The 18,858-nt window shown below is 34.2% G+C and overlaps 1 protein-coding gene and 1 pseudogene across 1 annotated transcript; one reads left to right on the forward strand and one right to left on the reverse strand.

Annotated features, from left to right (window-relative positions):
- The first annotated feature begins 5,637 nt into the window (after nt 1–5,637).
- On the forward strand, nt 5,638–7,476 carry LOC128174804 (uncharacterized). Its single transcript, XM_052840258.1, has 5 exons — nt 5,638–5,642; nt 5,902–6,001; nt 6,206–6,420; nt 6,841–7,005; nt 7,099–7,476. The coding sequence occupies exons 1-5, from the start codon at nt 5,638–5,640 to the stop codon at nt 7,373–7,375; spliced, it is 762 nt and encodes a 253-aa protein (XP_052696218.1). The 3' UTR covers nt 7,376–7,476.
- LOC128171120 (uncharacterized) lies at nt 7,416–8,380 on the reverse strand (annotated as a pseudogene).
- Nucleotides 8,381–18,858: the final 10,478 nt, after the last annotated feature.

Raw genomic sequence — 18,858 nt, forward strand, 5'->3', positions numbered from 1 at the left:
AATCGGAGGCGGTAATCTGGCCGCTCCGTCCCAGTATCCATATTTTTTTATTCTAACATTACATGTTATAGATTTATTGACCATTGTAACCAGAGTGTAATCAATCGGAGGCGGTAATCTGGCCGCTCCGTCCCAGTATCTATATCTTTTAATTTTAACATTACATGTTATAGATTTATTGACCATTGTAACCAGAGTGTAATCAATCGGAGGCGGTAATCTGGCCGCTCCGTCCCAGTATCTGTATTTTTCAATTCTAACATTACATGTTATAGATTATTGACCATTGTAACCGGAGTGTAATCAATCGGAGGCGGTAATCTGGCCGCTCCGTCCCAGTATCCATATTTTTTAATTCTAACATTACATGTTATAGATTTATTGACCATTGTAACCAGAGTGTAATCAATCGGAGGCGGTAATCTGGCCGCTCCGTCCCAGTATCCATATTTTTTAATTCTAACATTACATGTTATAGATTATTGACCATTGTAACCGGAGTGTAATCAATCGGAGGCGGTAATCTGGCCGCTCCGTCCCAGTATCCATATTTTTTAATTCTAACATTACATGTTATAGATTATTGACCATTGTAACCGGAGTGTAATCAGTCGGAGGCGGTAATCTGGCCGCTCTGTCATCAGTATTTTTTATTATGAATTTAATTCTTGACCATTGTAACCAGATTGTAATCAATCGGAGGCGGTAATTTGGCCGCTCCGTCCCAGTATCCGTATTTTTAATGATTAATTAAATTCTTACATAGCATGGTATTGAATATTGACCATTGTAACCAGTGTGTAAATTAATTCTTACATTACATGTTATTGATTATATTGACCATTGTTTCCGGAGTGTAATCAATCGGAGGCGGTAATCTGGCCGCTCCGTCCTAGTATCCGTATTTTTAATGATTAATTAAATTCTTACATAGCATGTAATTGAATATTGACCATTGTAACCAGTGTGTAAATTAATTCTTACATTACATGTTATTGATTATTGACCATTGTAATCAGAGTGTAATCAATCGGAGGCGGTAATTTGGCCGCTCTGATCCCAATATATGTATTGATTCATTTATTACATAACATTTATAAATATATTACATTTAGACTTTTTTCGACTTCATCAACTGGAATTGGAGTGTTATTTCATTGGGGATGGTATTCTGGCCACAACAATCCAATTACCTGTATTAACTCACTTGTTACGCAACAATTAATTATTACATTACATGTCACTACATGCCTTTTTGAGTAATCATTGTAACTGGGGTGTTTTCTATCGAGGGCGGTAATCTGGCCGCTTCAATTCCAAATACTTTGTATTTATATGTATTACATAACATGTAATGATTACATCATATCTTATTATGTCTTCATCATTGTTGCTGGAGTGTCATCCATCGGAGGCGGTAATCTGGCCGCTCCATTGCTGTTCATTTATCATTTAAATTTTAACATGCAATTAAATATATAAATACTAATGTGACTAAACCAAGAAAGTTTTAAATGTGTTTTGTATTGTCAGAATGGTAACGGTATAACAAAAAAAGCTACGAAGAACTATGTAGTTCACTGTTTATTATATACCTATTGACTGGCTATGAGGACGCTAGCAAGTTTATTGTTCTCCGAGACAGGAACTATTTTACAAGGAGAAGCAAGTTAAAAAGTATTTTATTATACCAAATAGTACTTGATTTGTTGGCGATGCAGATTTCTTTATGATATAAACAATTGCAAATTACAGTAATCGGCATCAAAATTTAACTGAGCGACTCAGATAACACCTGAGGTGTTCCAGGTTAAAAACATGAGGGAAATAGAATGCTTCCAGTGAATAGTTTAGACAATATAGCACGGGAACTTATATTCACTGAGGTAAAATAAACTCGTATAAATCATATGCAATCGCTATATATAAATACATGTGGATGTTAAATCTTTTCCTAAAATATATATAAAAGATTTTGACACAATATTAGCTATAAACAAAGATTATGGGAGAAACTTATCCGATTAACTGATTAAAAGGGTCGGAACGATGGAGACCGGTAAAAAAAAAGTAAAGGGTTTGTCGTATGAAATAAAATTCTAGTATACATGTACCAGAAAAAAGCGAAATGCTGTTAATTTCCGTAGCACAAGCTAGAACCCCCAGTGTCCATAGTGCTTGGATTAACTGGTTAGTGACCCATACGCATAAGCACAAAAGCGCACACCATGCAGTTATGTTACAAAGCTAGCTAGCATACTACAGAGGGTGTTTAAGGATCAGAGGGTGCATATACTACAGAATAAAACAGATTAAGAAAAATTCAAATTGGAAATGTAAGAGTTATGTGAAGTGCGTGTAATATAGCTATAGGAGTGACGCATAATAAGCACATATAGGGAAGTTATATAAAGCATAAAAAATAACACTGAAAACATGCATTTTGCTAATAGGTCTACATGAAATAGTGTGCATGCTATAGAAATATATTGTGGATGCTATAGAAATATATTGTGCATACTAAGAGTTATAATTAACAATGAAGTACACTCGCAATCTAAATACGCAATATCATTCTGTATTCAAAATCTCTCTCTCTCTCTCTCTCTCTCTCTCTCTCTCTCTCTCAGGACATGTGGTTAAAACCATGCTGAATCTTAGGTTTTCGCTTCATGACGTAACAGTTGGTCTTACGTCATTTTGCAGTGGATTTTGTTAGACTTGCACACTAAAACCGGCGCTTTTAAATGCAATGAAATAAAAGGGTGGATCCTGAAATTTATAGATTTCAGATGGAGTTTTCAAGCACAGGGGTTCTTAATTTCTCCAGATCCTTTATATACCTGATGCTACTGGTGGTTGGAATCAAGTTTGTAAAAAAAAAAAAATCAATTTACCGGTAAAAAATCAAGGTTCTTTCCAGCCCTCCTCCCTTTGTAGTGGGGAGAGGGGTGTGAAACAATATCACAATAATTTTACCACTTTCCATCATTTGCATAAACAAAACAAAACCTGGTATATACATTGTATATAATCTGCAAATAATTATCAAAATGTTGCAGACCCATACATGTTTAATTTAGAATATTGGTTGAACAATAGTATACAACATCTATTTGTAACACGGTTGGATCCACCTATACTCTCTCAGTGCTTGGGGTAAATATGACGTCACAGCGGACGTGACGCTACCAGCGTCTGCAGTGAGCGGAGGAGGAAGGATGCCTTCTTTTATGGCAGCCGTGTATATTGTATATTTGACAATTTACAGTTAACTGAGCGGTTTTTTTTTCTGTAGCAAAGTTCACGCGGTGGATAAAATGTGCAAGGTTAGTGAAATTGACATGGTAGAACTGCCAAGGCTTGACCTCGGAAGTTTCGGTAGAGTGTGAAATTTACGCTAGCTTGTGATGAATTCTGCAATGTTTTGGTTACATTGCCTGAGCAGTATTTGAAGTGAAAGGATATTTATTCCCTTTGGATCTTTTAATAATTTCTTCGGCGAGAGTGAACTGGAGAAAGGGGGTGGGGTAGGGGTTAGTCATGCCAGGCATGACTAACCCCCTATTACGCGTGCGCCAAATAAAGGGGGGGGGGTTAGTCGTGCCTGGCATGACTAACCCCCTACTACGCATGCGCTAACTGATACTGAAGAAATAAAGAGAGATTGAACAAAATGAATAAAAAAAAAAAAGAACACCAGCACATTCAATGCCATGAAATAAAATAAATTAAACAAAATAAAACACACAAAATGAAATAAAAAAAAAACAATAAACAAATACAAGTTTTAACTGACTTGAATGAATAAAATATCAGGGATGTTGAAATCATTCCTTTAAGTTTCAACTAGGCTATAGTCTGTATAACCCAATATTTATAAGGGAAATTTATGTTAGTTGACTAAGTTAGTTGGAACTAACACAACAGACAATAAAAATTCAAGTTAGTTGTCTAAGTTAGTCTAACTAAGGGCAATTTTCTTGAAAGCCCTAAATTCCAAGAATCAAAATAATTCCAAATTCAAATAATACTCTGTTATATATATATATATATATATATAAAAGAGGGGGGTATACTGTTTTACCCATGTGTGTCTGTGCAAGTGGCTCTGTATATCCGTAACACATTTTCAGAGCATTTAAAAAAAATTTCCTTAACATCTAATTCACATTTCTTGTTTATGTTGAAGTTTCCTCCACTCTTCTTGAAAAATGTTATCTAAGCAACACAAACTAATGAATATTATGTAAAGATAGGATATTCAAAAGAAAAAATTTCAAAACTTGAAAATGAAAGAATAAAATTGATTTTTTGAAGAAAGAATTTTGCACAAGTCAACGAAAATGAAAGCTCCTGATGACTTGAACCCCCATACCTGTGGGTCAGCAGTCACTTAATTATGTCAGGTGACTAACCTACTAAGCTACAAAGTAATACACTCGGATTGATTAATATATTAGCCAGAACAATACATGTGATATACTTCTAAAAAATAGGTACAAGTCAAAAGGTGTGGAGGAAACTTTTTTAGAATAATCATAACAATAAAAACATTTTGTCTTGTAGAGCTGTTCAAATAATCACATCGCTCATAAATGGTGCTCGCAATCGCTCCTCAACAGAAGAGTCCACAGTGGTGATGTTTTAATGGCTGTTTCTCTGTTGGCCTCAGGTGGCAACTTTCATCAGTCTACCCTTTTTTCAAAATTTTTGAAGTTGCCATTTCTCTCTTCTTCCTCTTTTACCAAAATTCAAAGAAGATACGTCATTCCAGCAATTGAGGAAGTATGGGAAAACCATCAGGGTCATATTTTGGAAGAATTCAGAGACAAAGATGTTGTTATTCTTGGTAAGTTTGTGCTACATTTACATGTTGAACAATATTCAATTTAACTATCATACGTTTTATGGATTATGATATCTATGTAACAAAGAAAATTTTAATTCCCAGGGGATGGTCGTATGGATAGTCCGGGCCATTGTGCGCAATATTGTACATACACCTTTATGGAAAATGAAAGCAAGAAAATATTGTGCATATTAACCATGGACAAGAGGATGACAGGGAAAAATAGTTGTACATTAGAAAAAGCTTGCTTCCAGAAAGGTTTACAGTTCCTCTTACAGAGCGGGATACATGTTGTAGAGGTTGTGTACAAATTGAATCTTTGATGAGTAAGCACATGTATAATGATTTTAACTTATATGTAATAAGATACTGCTATATTATTGTGATACTTTAAATTTTAATGAGTGAATTTTTCAGTGAAAAAAATAATTTAATTTTTTTTCTTCCAGAAAATAACTATCCTGATATCAAACATTCCTTCGACATCTGGCATGGGTCCAAGAATCTAGGCAAAAACTGTTAAAGGTACTTGCTGCATTGCACATATTTATATTTATTTTAGTGGTTACTTTGACAAATTTACTGATCTGGTATTGGCTTATAACTGCTAACTAAATTCCAAACCCAGTGTGACAGTAATGATAACTAAACAGATATTTTGCGTACTGACTATGCTTAGCCTTAGCATGTATGGTATGAACTTTACAGTATTCCAGATTATGTCTGCACAATCACATTTCCAATACATGTACAACATTCTGTGATGCCCATGTGGAACATAGGGAATGAGGTTTTTACCTCCTCTCACATTAAGAACAAAATCCAATAAATTAGAAATTTAACCATAACACATATTTTTTTGAATTGTAAATATATTTTCAAAATTAACTTATCAATTCACCTTATTTCCAAGATCAGAAAATCAGATGTATTGGTTTTCTTGGGGTTTGATAAGGACAATTTTTGTGGGTTACACTGTTTGTAGAAATACATCAAATTGTTTGTCTTATTAAATGACAAATCTTTTAAAAATTACACTTTTGTTTTAGGCTGGCCAAGAGAAGACCAAGAAACCTCTTCTGGACAAGAGAGGTGGTGAACCACTTCTGGTATTGCTCAGCTTCTGCCAACACAGTTGAAGAGTTCATTGTAAGTTTTTTTTCTTTGCATGCCCCCTATGCAATACAATACTTGCATTATTCAGTGAGTAAAAGGTTACCATTGTGCTTGTTTACAACAATACATATTAATATGTACACATAGTTTTCATGTTTAATAATACATATAGTAGAAGACATTTGTCATAGACAATAATTCATTCTCACTCACATCTTATTCATTCTTGTTTTACAGGGCATATGGTGTGGAGTTATACATCACGTAATTGGAGAGCACGAGTGGATTCTACCTTACAGGATTGGAGGGAAAAGCTGTTGTGAGCACGGTCCTTTGACTGAGGAGGGAGACAAGGACTACCTAGTGGCAGGCTCTCCCGCACATGTGGCACTGCGAGAAATTGTGTTGGACAAGCACCTTCTAAAGAAAATACCATATTTTCTGCATTGCAGGTATCAACCAAGCAGTAATGCAAAAATCTATGTCAATTGATACTATATACTATATGAATAGTGCCTGTTTGGGAGGGTAACACCCAAGGGGTGTCAATTTCAGCTGTTATCCTTCCAAACGGGCACTATTTTTAGAGATTTTTTTACTGCTTTTATATAGAAATGACGTGAATTTCACGGCAAACCGTACGCGCATGATTTACGCGCATGTAACAATTCATTGTGTTACCCGTTGCTAAGTGTGTTGCTAACGCTGAGGGTAATTATTAATAGAACGGATTATCAACTGCGTCTGAACCAATCAGATTTCAGTATTTAACATGAAAGTATTATAAAAGTTATGCACAAGTTAATGAAATATTTATCGATATACATGTTCATTGATGCAGACTATTACACAGGGGTTTTTTTTAACTACAGAAGCACTGCTGCGTTAGAGTCATTTCAAAATCTTATTTTGAGATACTCGCCAAAAAGACTATCCTACACACCACATGTGTACACGGCCAGAACGCTACTAGCAGCATTGGACCATAATGCCAACTGTGATAGGCCAGCTGCAGTGAAAAAGGATGGCTCTCTCAGGTTTGTATTGAAAAAGAAAAAGTTTCAAAATGATGTGCATGATACTCAACTGTACACAGACTGGGAAGTTAATGTTTTTACCATGTTTTTTAGACAGCAGAGATATTATAGTAAGAAGAGTGGGCACTGGTCAGTTTGTCATGTAAAGGAGGAGAAGACATATCCATATGTCAGTGACATCATTTCGTCCTGTATTGAAAAGCGCCTGGTAGATCCCATTGGAATGAACAGGCCAGTCGTACTAGATGCTGACGATCCCAGGCGCATTTCCAAGACACTGGCTTCTGTTGAACCCCCTCCAACAGCGCAGCTTGTGGAAGAAAAGAAATCAAGATTTCCCTTGGAAAAGGACATTAAGCCCAAGGACTAAAAAATTAATTTAAATACATACTAAGAACACAATGCACTGGTTTTGTGTTTTTTATTAAAACCCAAGAACACCTTCAATGTAACCAATGTAATGCCCTGATGGATCTGGATATCGATCTCTGATCCTTAGAACACAGCAACTGGGAATCACTCTTCGATTTCCAGCACCAAGATGACCATGTATCCACATAACATACTGTCTATAAGCAGCATGTCTGTGTGCTTTGTTATAGTCGATGTCCCTTGGTTCAGCTAATGCATCATTTCTGCTTCTTATTGCCACCTCCAATACAAGTTCATCTAAGACAATAGTGTAGAAATCCTGTAAAGAAAGCACTTTATTATTTCCATATATACGCTTCATTAACTGCTCAGTGTGTATATCGTTAGGTTAAAAGCTTACTGCAAGCTGGGAATGGCAGTTTTGTGGAGTCTTTCCACAACACACATTCTCTTGCATTGTAGGCATCTCCCTACAAAAACTACATGTACACCAGCTAGGTGCTGTGGTCATGTGTTCTTGTGCTGGATTAGTATCTTGAGGAGAATCCAAGATGTCCAGCAGCAGAGAAGGCTCTCTTTTGCACACTAATGCCAGGGTCTTTCTTAGGGACTCGACATCCATACTAGATATACGCTCCTAAAGTCACAAGAAAATAGTTTTTCCATTAGTAAAGAAAATATAGAGTTACATACATGTATCGTGTCTTATGAAATATATTTTTTGTCATGTTTTTCTCTTTTTAAATATCACTTTGAAGTATTAGTCAATGGTGTTGTGAATAATTTCAGATAGTTTCATGGTCTCAAATTTTATTCAGCAAATATGTTCCATGCATGTTATGAATTTTTTTTTTTATCAAGGATCGAGTTGTTCTCTCTTTGGTATAAGTGTAAGGCAGAGAGACATATTTTAAATCATGTACCTCTATTTGTGTCTGGCGATTCTGTCTAGCTTGCATGGCCAGCTCAATTCTATTCTGACCAGCTGATGTTCTTCCTCTTCCACCCTGACCCCTACCTCTGCCTCTAGCAGCAGCTCTTCGACCCTGACCCCTAGGCCTACCTCCACCTTTACCTTTAGATCCATGTGTCTTTATAAATAAAATGGTTTTGAAGGAAATTTTAATGGTATACAACCTGATATGCTTATGATATTTACATGCATTTCTCCTGTCGGACAGGAGCTTTGGTTCATTGTATATTAAGTAATGTGCTCGGTAAATAAATAACTTGCTAGAATATAATACCGATATATACATTTATGTATGGATTCAACATTAGTCATTTCTGACTCTATGGACACAAAATGAGAATAGAGTTTAGTCAATTTTTCAGACTTACAAATTGCTTACATATTGCAAAACTAGTATAGTATATATAGATACATGTATGTACAGTATACATGCAGTAAGTCGTGTAAAATTTAATTATCAGTCTTTTTTTCGGCCAATGTCTGTGAACCAGATTCAATTTGTTTATGCCAAAATAATTTTATTATAAGGCAAAAACTGTTACCAACACACTATACATATACAGTCATATATATCGAAAGCATGTATAGACCCCCCCCCCCCCCCTCCTGCATTTTTCTTTTATTGTTTTGCCCCTTGTGATTCCATGACTGGCAAATAAACACGATATATTATCCAGAAATAAAAAGACCAAAATTTATGTGTAAATATATTTTCTTCTATGGTATTCGTCGACCTCAAAATGTACACAATTTAGTTCATCTAGAAATTTCCCCGTCTGGTACCCCATTCTACGTCAGCCATAATGCAAATGACCTTAGTTTTGCCTCCGTGAGCTCAGTTCGATATTTTGATCATGCTGTAGTTTAAAAACATGACAATATGAATGAAAATTTATTTTCTATGTCAAAAGAAATCAATTGAACACTTACTTGCGACTCCATTTGCAGCATTCAACTTTTTATCAGCGTGTAGCATCAACTCATAAATACTCGGTAATCTCCGTAAACAGTCGCAATGGCGGTCGGTTCAAATAATCAGACGTGCGTAGGGAACGTTTTAAGTAAGTATTTCTTACTTTGTAATCAATATTTATTGTGTATTCAGTGGTGTTTGTTTATATCTTTCCAAAATATCGTCATTTAGTATATCCAAAAATTTACCGCAAATGACAGCGTATATGGCTTTAACATAGCCGCGCAGAAAATACTCCTACCTTAAGTCGAAGAATTCCGGATATATCGTCATCCTCTTGTTGACATTTTCTTATGTTTTTCAATTGTCAGAGTCTCTATTGGCTGTTTTCTTTTTTTTCTGAATGGATCCATATTCGGATAGTTCCTGGTATTCCTAAGATATCCTTTATTCAAGACTTCTCTGTTATGTCTGTAATCATCCCGGTTTTCATACATATTCCTCAGTTCGTCTATGTGAGTAAATTTTTCCTCAGTCCAGTTTACAATCGTATCACGCTTGTCCTGTTTACACATTTCGTTGTCGCTGATTCTGGATAACGCGTCAGCATTCGTGGTTTTTTTTTTGGTCTATTTTAAATATGCAAAATATGTATGGTCCAACTTGTTGTCCATCTGGCTCTCGGAATTTGTGTAGCCATACTAATGATCCGTGATCTATTCTTAGAATGAATTCCCGACCGAGTAAATAATTTTCAAAATACTTAACAAAATACACAATTATTTTTCTCGGCACTGTTAAAAGTTCAGCTAGCATATTCTATTACTACATGTATCTCCTTGCCATCTTGAATCTGTGACAGAGCAGCTCCGATTGCAACGTTGCTAGTATGCATCCAAAATAAATACACCTACACCCGTGTCTGCATATCCTAGAATGGGAGCAGTCACTTGTTTGAATTTCAAGGTTTGAAATGTATTTTCACATTCATCTGTCCATTCCATTTAGCTTTTGTACTCGTTAGCGCATGTTAACATTTCGCTTTTTCTACAAAGTTCTTAATGATATCCTGTAATATGTAACAAGTCCCAGAAAACTTCATAATCCCAACATGTTCTGTTGATTTCCATTACTCGACAGCTTTAGTTTTCACTGGGTCAGTTTTAACACCATTTTCCGATGCAACATATCCCAGCAGAAATGTCACTTTTTTGGAAAGAATTTGCACTTTATCGCTTTAAATTTAAGTTTGCCTTGTAGAAGTCTCTCAATGACTTGGCCGAGTTGTTCAGGTGATCGAAGAAATCATGTCCAATCATAATTATATGTTGGAATGTTCTCCCGATTATGCGCTTAAATGTTGCAGGTGCGTTTCACAGTCCAAATGGCAAGACCCGGTATTGGTGCAATCCTCCTCATGGGTTTGCAAAAGCAGTTTAGTTTTTGCGTTGTCTTTTTCCGACATCGGGGTCTGATGGTACGCATGTTTAATCAAACGAAGTAAACCATTTCGATCCAGCTCAGGAAGCTAAGTTATCCGCAATCCTCGGAAAAGGATAAGCATATTGAATCGTGTGCGCATAGAGTCTACACATACTCTCCAACTTTTGTCATTTTTCTGCACTAGTACTAGGAGAGAAGACCAAGGGCTCATTGACTTCTCAAATAAGTCCCTGCTGCTCTAGATTTTCAACATCTCTTTAAATATCTGAACTCTTATCGATGGCTCCTTAATAGGTGCCTTGCTTTTCAAATAAATGCAATGCTCTCCGAATTAAGCACACTCAAATGGTTGATTTAGGTGGCAAATGTTTCTTTAAATTCCATTAAAATTTCTTTTAAGTATTACTTGCAATCAAATTATTGCACCCTTCAGAGTATATTTTCCTCAATTGTTCAGGTAAGTATCAAATTTCTTCCAAAGATCTCCATTAAATACTATTTATTCAAAAAGATTTCCTCATACAGGTGAAATCAATTCTACATCTGTTTCTTTTTTCACTAAAACATCACTGTCATACTGATTGAATACACGCACAAACACTCTATAGTGGTACGCGTTTATGGGTAATCGCTTCTCCGTTATCATGCACAATGCTTCACTACGTATTTTAAAAAAATATGCGTTTCACCCTGTCCGTCTGTCTGTAGACGCAATTTTGCCCCCCCCCCCCCCCTATAGAATGTTTTACTACTGCATGGAACAGTTTGAAAATTTGTATACCAACTGCACTTTTTGTCTAAGATCAGACAAGTTTTAATGATTTTATGACAGTTTTCATTTTCCTTATTCTATATATTGTACACTGGTGTTGAAAAGTAAAGGAGGTAATCCTTACAGATTTTATGAATTAATTTGTAGTACTAAAACACTCTAAAATATATTTATATAAATTTATCCAGATGGGTTTTTTTTGTCTGTATGTCTTAACTAAATTATTTTTTTTAAAGTATTCTATCAACTGACAATGCAAAATGATTGTTTTTTAATGATAAATTCTTAAGAACTAATAAGAACATCAAAGACAAGTGTGGCTGAGTTTATTTGTCCCAAGGGGACATTATCTGAGCCATGGTTTAGATGGAGCATGTGGTAATCCTTACGGATTTTATTTAAAAAATAGTATTAAAACTCTTCAAAATATATTTATATAAATACATCCAGATGGAGGTTTTTTGTCTTTATGTCTTAACTAAATTTTTTTAATAAGTATTCTATCAACTGACAATGCAAAAGTTTTGTTTGTATAATTATAAATTCTCAGGAGCTAATAAGAACATCAAAGACATTTGTCCCAGGGGGGGGGGGGGGGGGGGGGGGGGCAGGCATTATCTGAGCCATGGTTTAGATGGAGCATGTGTTTAGGGAAAATTTAAAACTGTTTCGTGTAAACCAAAAGTTTCTATCATTATAACGAAATAAATAATATCATTATTAATAACGACGTTAACTATTTTTAGAAGTTGTTTAAATTTATTAGTCTAGTAAATAGAAGTGACCTTATTGGGCATTAATTTAAATGGAATTCAAAATTACTGATCTGATTGTAGTGTTTTGGCAATTTTAAAATTGTTGTAATATTAAACATTTTTTAATATATATTTTACATATTTAGGTAATAATGATAGTGTTTTGGGAGTTTATTAAATTAAAAAGCTCATCAAAGAAAACCATAGTCCTATGGGATCAATTTTCTGATATGGAGTTCCACTGTACCATAGAAAGTGAGGAAAATTTCAAACAATTAACTGCATCTGTCAAGACTCTTATTAGAAAGATATTCAAAGTTTTATCAACAGAAGAGCATTGCTTGGCTACCGGTATTTCCATTTACTGCAAAGGGAGGGGTTATTGTCATTTTGTTTTGTTTTTTGTTCTTTAGAACAAATAAATAAAAATAATATTAACAGATACATAAATTTGTAAATGTATTACTGTTATACATATGTATTTACAGTGAAATTCTAACAATTTTGATTTTAATTTTTATTTGTTAACTAATTTTTTTTTTACAATTCTAGAACTTTTTTTTTATTGGTATGTGTTCCGAACCTTTATTATTCAATTCATTTCTTTTTCCCATTTGAAATTAGCCTAGCGGGGGTATTAGTCCCATTAGGAAAGTTCTAGTTGAAGGAGTTTTCGCATCCTCATATGTTGCTGTATCATTAAGATAAAACAAACAGTGTTACTGCATCACTGAGTTTTGTGTATAATGTATTTTGTATAGAAGCATTTCTTCTTCAAGTGCCTTTTTTTACAACAGAAAAAAGGTAAAGTGATTAAAAGTATTGGAAACGAATTTGTTTTTATGTTTTCTAGTTATAACATATTCATTATTAAAGATCAAAGTTGACTGATCTTTCATTAGTCAAAACAACCAGACTATTAATATAAATACAAGTATACCAAGTGTTGTGTTCCCTACAAACTTCTGACTTTATTCAACAGTTAGTTTTTACCAAGAAGAAGAGACCTATTATCCTCCTTTACTCAGACAACCAAATTAAGGATCTGAGAGCAAACTGCCTAGGAAAGCATGGCAGCGTGATTTGCACCGAACCTTTAACTTAGGATCCTGCTATGTCACGGCCATGACTTTCAAACACCAAGCAGTTGTTCAGCGAGAGACCAAGGGAAAACCGATAATGCTTGGCCCAATAATGCTGCATTATGAAAGCGATTTTGAAGCATACACCACCTTCCTTCAACATATTCATCAAAAAATAGGAGACAATTTAGTTATCCTTGGAAGTGATGAGGAAAAGGCTTTAACTAAAGCAATTCACCATGTGTTTCCTGTAGTAACCCATTTGCTTTGCACAAAACATTTGAAAGATAACATTCGTCGTAATTTACAAGACAAAATTGGGGGTTCAAAGGAAGATCGCGAAAAAATTGTTAAAGAAATTTTTGGACCACAAGGCGTTGTTAAAAACTGCGATGACTCGACCTCTCCTGAAACCACCTTCTATAAGTTTAAAACCATATTTCCAATAATATCCATCTTTTCAAACTTACTTTGACAAAGACTTACATGTCAACCTCATCAACCATGTCATTAAGCCTATCAACGATGGAATTATACATGAGCTCTGGACAAATAACAACACAGAATCAATAAACAACGGGATGAAGATGGAATGCAATTGGAAAGTGGAAAAACTACCAGCCCTTATTGAATGCCTTGAGAAGATTACAAACAGTCAGATGCAGAACTTGAGGAGATCTTTGTATGGTTATAGAAATTTCAAGTTGACCACCCAATTTTCCAAATTTCGATTAAGTGAATCAACATGGGCAGTAAAATCTACAAGGAAAAAAAAAGTTCTATTTAATAAGTTTTTAACAACCAGGAAAGTGAATATCTCTGAAGAATTAGAGGATTCAAAACTTGATTCAAAATTTACAATACCAAAAACAAAGACATTAGCCAAGAAACCAAACCAAAGAAGCAGACCCCGTGCTGAGAGAACTAGGTCGTTTTTCAAATTAAAAAAAGTCCAAAAGGAAATCTGCATGTTCAACAGATGAAGATTAATTCTCAAATGAGCATTACCTCGGCATACAAGACAAACTTAGCTGATATTTATTGTAAGACTCTTGGAAGTGACATATTGTACGAGATTAAAATAATTATGAATAGTTCTGTGGACTAATATCTTTGCATGCAATATATTATATGTCTATACCATCAGCAAATATATTGAACTTTTTGCATCACTTATGTGCGCTGTGAAGTGTAATGCTTGACTTAGACTGATTAGCAGAAACCCTGGTGTACCCATGTCATTGTTGCGTTTATGTCATTGTTGAATATGTGAAAATATCATAAGACTGCTATATAAAATTGCATAAATAATTATTATTGATGTTTTGTTATTATTCAGTCATATTCTAGTATAAAATGGAATCATTTGTATTCATGATGGCTCAATTTTGGTTGCTTTTCTGGATATATCCATTTACGTTGACAAATCAGTAATCATAATGATTAAAGAAATTTGATCTATGAACCTAAAAAAAACCACTAGCAGTTCACCAAAACTGGTCCTCATTAAGTCAAGTGTTTTTAATAGCATTGAAAAATGGAGTATAAATATCCTTCCATGATTTTGATACAAAATTAAACTGGTCTGTAAACAGAAGACTACTGTGGTTCAAAATCATTGTCAATGCGGTAAAGGTTAAAAAAATATTTGGCAAAATGTGTGCAAGTACACACCATCATTTGAATATATCATCAAAAGTTCAATGATCAGCTATCATAAAATCACCACGGGTGATGAATGACCTATCTGAATAAGCCACTTTTTATTGGCTTATGAATATTGATAACTTTCATCGGGACAATATTGCAGTAACCATGTGTTAATAGATTAATCTACCGTGATTAAGGCATTCATAGGATTTTAATTTTCTATTCAAATCTATTGTGATCATTCATTTGGGATGTTCATCAACACATACCAGGAAGCAAAGAATATGTGTTTGTGTGATTGAGGGTGTGTATATGTTTATTTAAACAATAAAATGCTTTCTTTGGTAATTCATTCGGGATATGAAGGTAGCGACATTACAGAAAAAAGAAACATAACCCCGGTATCAGTTTCTTGTCAGTTTCAGCCGCTGATTTCGACCAATCATTCAGGGCGTTTAGATATATACGAGGGTTGTTTGGAAATTATTGAGACAATTCAAATATTTCCCTTTTTAAATGACGAATTATTGTGAAAATTGGTATAAAAATCGAAGAAACCCCAACAAATAATTAAAGAAAGTAATATTAAAAGAATATCAAATGTTTAATTAACGGCGGTAGATAATCAAGTCGGTGGTTGGGTTACCTGGCGCAGCCATGAACTCTGAGATTAAAAACTTGAACATCCCCTTTCTAAGGGCCGTACACTTACAGTTAATGTTATAATAAATCAAATAATATATGTTCATTTTACGATTTTTGCGACTACCTTTTGACCATGTCTCACTGATGTTTGAGTTGAAATACGAATATGGTACGAATATATTTACCAAGCAATAGAAATCTGACAACGACTTTACTTTGAATTTTGACGTCAAGGCGACGCTGCGAATATACTTCAAACTGGTTGAAATATCAGAAGAAAACCTTTTAAGGCCACGCAATTGCTTAAACAAAAACTATACGATGACAAGGGATAAAGAGCTTCAGTTCGTCATATTTTTTTTACTGCTGGTTTTACTAGAATTAAAACAAAGGGACTAAATATCAAGCATTTTTTACACGATAACTTTTGTCAACAGTTCTAAAATAATTGTAAGTACAAAATGACTGAAGGAGACATTTACAGTAATTTGACTTTCGTGTAAAAATAACCCGAAATGTTTTCCACAAAAAGTCAAGAATGAGAGAAAATGTAAATGATGACATCTTGAAATGAAAACAAAAGATGAGAAATAAAGAACAAGTCTTATTTCTGTTCGTTTGTACGGTGTTTAAAACACAGGAGCGATGAGAAGCGTTAAAATGACGTTGCGAAAAATTTGCAGAACTTGCGCTGGGTCACTGGCCAAAGGCACGTTGAACAGCTAACTAGGGATGATCTAATCATGCCGTAGACAAACAAATTTTCACATCAATAAACTCTATCCTTATTTAGATTTTTGTGAAATTTCAAGGGTTAATCTTTGTTCCTAAACGAATAAGAGAAAATGTCTCAATAATTACTGAAAAACCCTCGTATATGGATCCGGACGTATATAAAGCACTAGAAATGGCTAGCGACACGAAAAATTGAAATTGTGAAAATTCGCGTTGTTAGCCATTTTCAGTGCTCTATATATTCAAAATACTGGCTTAGTATCTATACATTAGACCCAACAAATGTGCCTTGTGTTATTATTATTGGGGATACGTTTTGTATAATTTAATACATGTATACAATGTACTTTCATAATGTTTGTTTTTTTTTTACGAAACTAGAGGTACTGCGAGCAAGCTCACAAATGAAAATATCAAAACTGAAGTCTTTCTCTAATGGAAAAGAATCGATATGTCTCTTTTTCGTAAAGTTATGTTGAACTAGCACAAATGACCAAATCTCCCATCAGGACATAATTACAGGTCACAAACAATCAATTTTGATCATTTCCCATTACAAGGTATGGCCCAATCGGTGAAAAAACGGCACGTAGTGGAAATTTCATTTGTGTAACATGTTGTTACATAAAATTCATTAAGTGTATCAATTATGAACATATTTAGTATCATTTGGGAATTTCAAAGTTCATTGGGGTATCATTGGGGTTCATTAGGGTAAAAAGACGCACCCGATATCAAAGGTAAGTTAACATTGCTTTGAAGTTAATACAAATTAGCAAAAGAAGAAGCTTTAAAATCAAACAAAATTTTTATCTTTAATATACACACAGATAGATTTATTTTTAAAAATTTATTTATTTATAGCACACCCAAGAGACCAAGAGGAATAGGGTCAGTAACTCATGATTTAATCTGATCTTACACAGAGTTATATCAAGCAAGTTTTGTTGTTATATTTTGTATTGATTTATTTTTCCAGAGAGCCGCCTAACGCCCCTTTGCGAAACCCGTAAGTATCGAACACATTTACCTTTTAATGCATTTTTAAAAAATCATTACTGCCGTAATTTTTTTTTACTGATATTTTTTGTTTGTTTTATTTTAGAAGAGAAATTATTTCAATTAGTGATGAGTAAGTAAAACTATCTTAATTTTTGTCATAAGAAAATCATTTAATATTTATTCATTTGATGAGATATCAGCGCTTCTGATTGGTCGAAAAATTTCTTTGATACCTGCATCAGTAAAATTTTTGCCGGATCTACTTTTCTCAACTGTTCTGATCTAACACTATTTATAGACCGGGAATTTCCAAGATAAACACTGTCAAGAAAATGTAAAGTTGTGTCTGTTTTATTGTCAGCAAACAAAATGCAACCTTGTGAATATAAAAAATTGAAAGTTTAACCTTAAAAAATAAACAAAACACATTATTTGATTCACGAAATAGAAAATTAAGCGTCTTCTCACGATTTCGTCTGCTTGAGATAAATCAACATTTACAGCGAGGCTGGCTGTTCCTTTTCCAGGAATATTATAACGAACATATAGGCCTATACACTTTCACGGTAACACTGCTGTTCAAATTTGGTAACGATAATTTTAAAATTTACACACGTACATGATCGGTCATCAGAATAAGCGTCGTAAAGAAAAGCCATGAGTGATGCATCAACTCCTTCAGCGCATTCCAAGCGGCTGATATACCACTTTAGTACATCACTGGCTATCTAGTTACCACAACGTTTACAAAAGTCGCTAATACATACTATTCTCTGTCGACATATCAGCTATTTTCATCCACGATCGCCTTTCCTTGGATGGTTATGTCCAGTTGCATATTCCAGCGATCTCGCATGAAAACTAGTTTTATTACGAGTTTTTCTGCACAGTGAATAATATCACAAGCTATCGCATGTATTTTCCCTTCGTTTTCAATTCAGCCGGTTCAGATTTTAACTCACTATTTGTGTTTAATCCTTTAATTCAGCTCAATAGCTTTGCATCAGCTGAGGCGCATCCATTTTGAATATTGTTGCTGTTGTTGTTTTGTATTCATACGCGCCGCTTCATTTACATTTTTGATCAATGACGCATCACATTTTTTTATTTGAAAATGTTTTATTAAATGATAAGAAATGAAGATAATAATTTTTCTATTGATCGACGTATCAAAGAAAAAATTGACCGGAAAACTTTTTCATCAATGCGCTACGCGCATTGATGAAGTTTTCCGGTCAATTTTTTCTTTGATACGTCGATCAATAGAAAAATTATTATCTTCATTTCTTAAATAAAAAAAAATTTTCGATGAAAAGTTAGGATCTCCATTCTGAAAAAGTTCAATGACTTATAAATCAAAGCTAACGTATCATTCTGTTACTTATTATTCTTATTTCTTTATTTTTTAGTTCCACTTTTGAGGAGTTTGTGAAGTTTATGAACTGGAGCAGGTTTGTTATTTTATTTAATCTTAGTATGATTTTTTTGCGACGTAAAATTTACGCATTCAT

Source organism: Crassostrea angulata, chromosome 2 (assembly GCF_025612915.1).
Source record: "Crassostrea angulata isolate pt1a10 chromosome 2, ASM2561291v2, whole genome shotgun sequence".
Classification (NCBI taxonomy): Eukaryota; Metazoa; Mollusca; class Bivalvia; order Ostreida; family Ostreidae; genus Magallana; species Magallana angulata.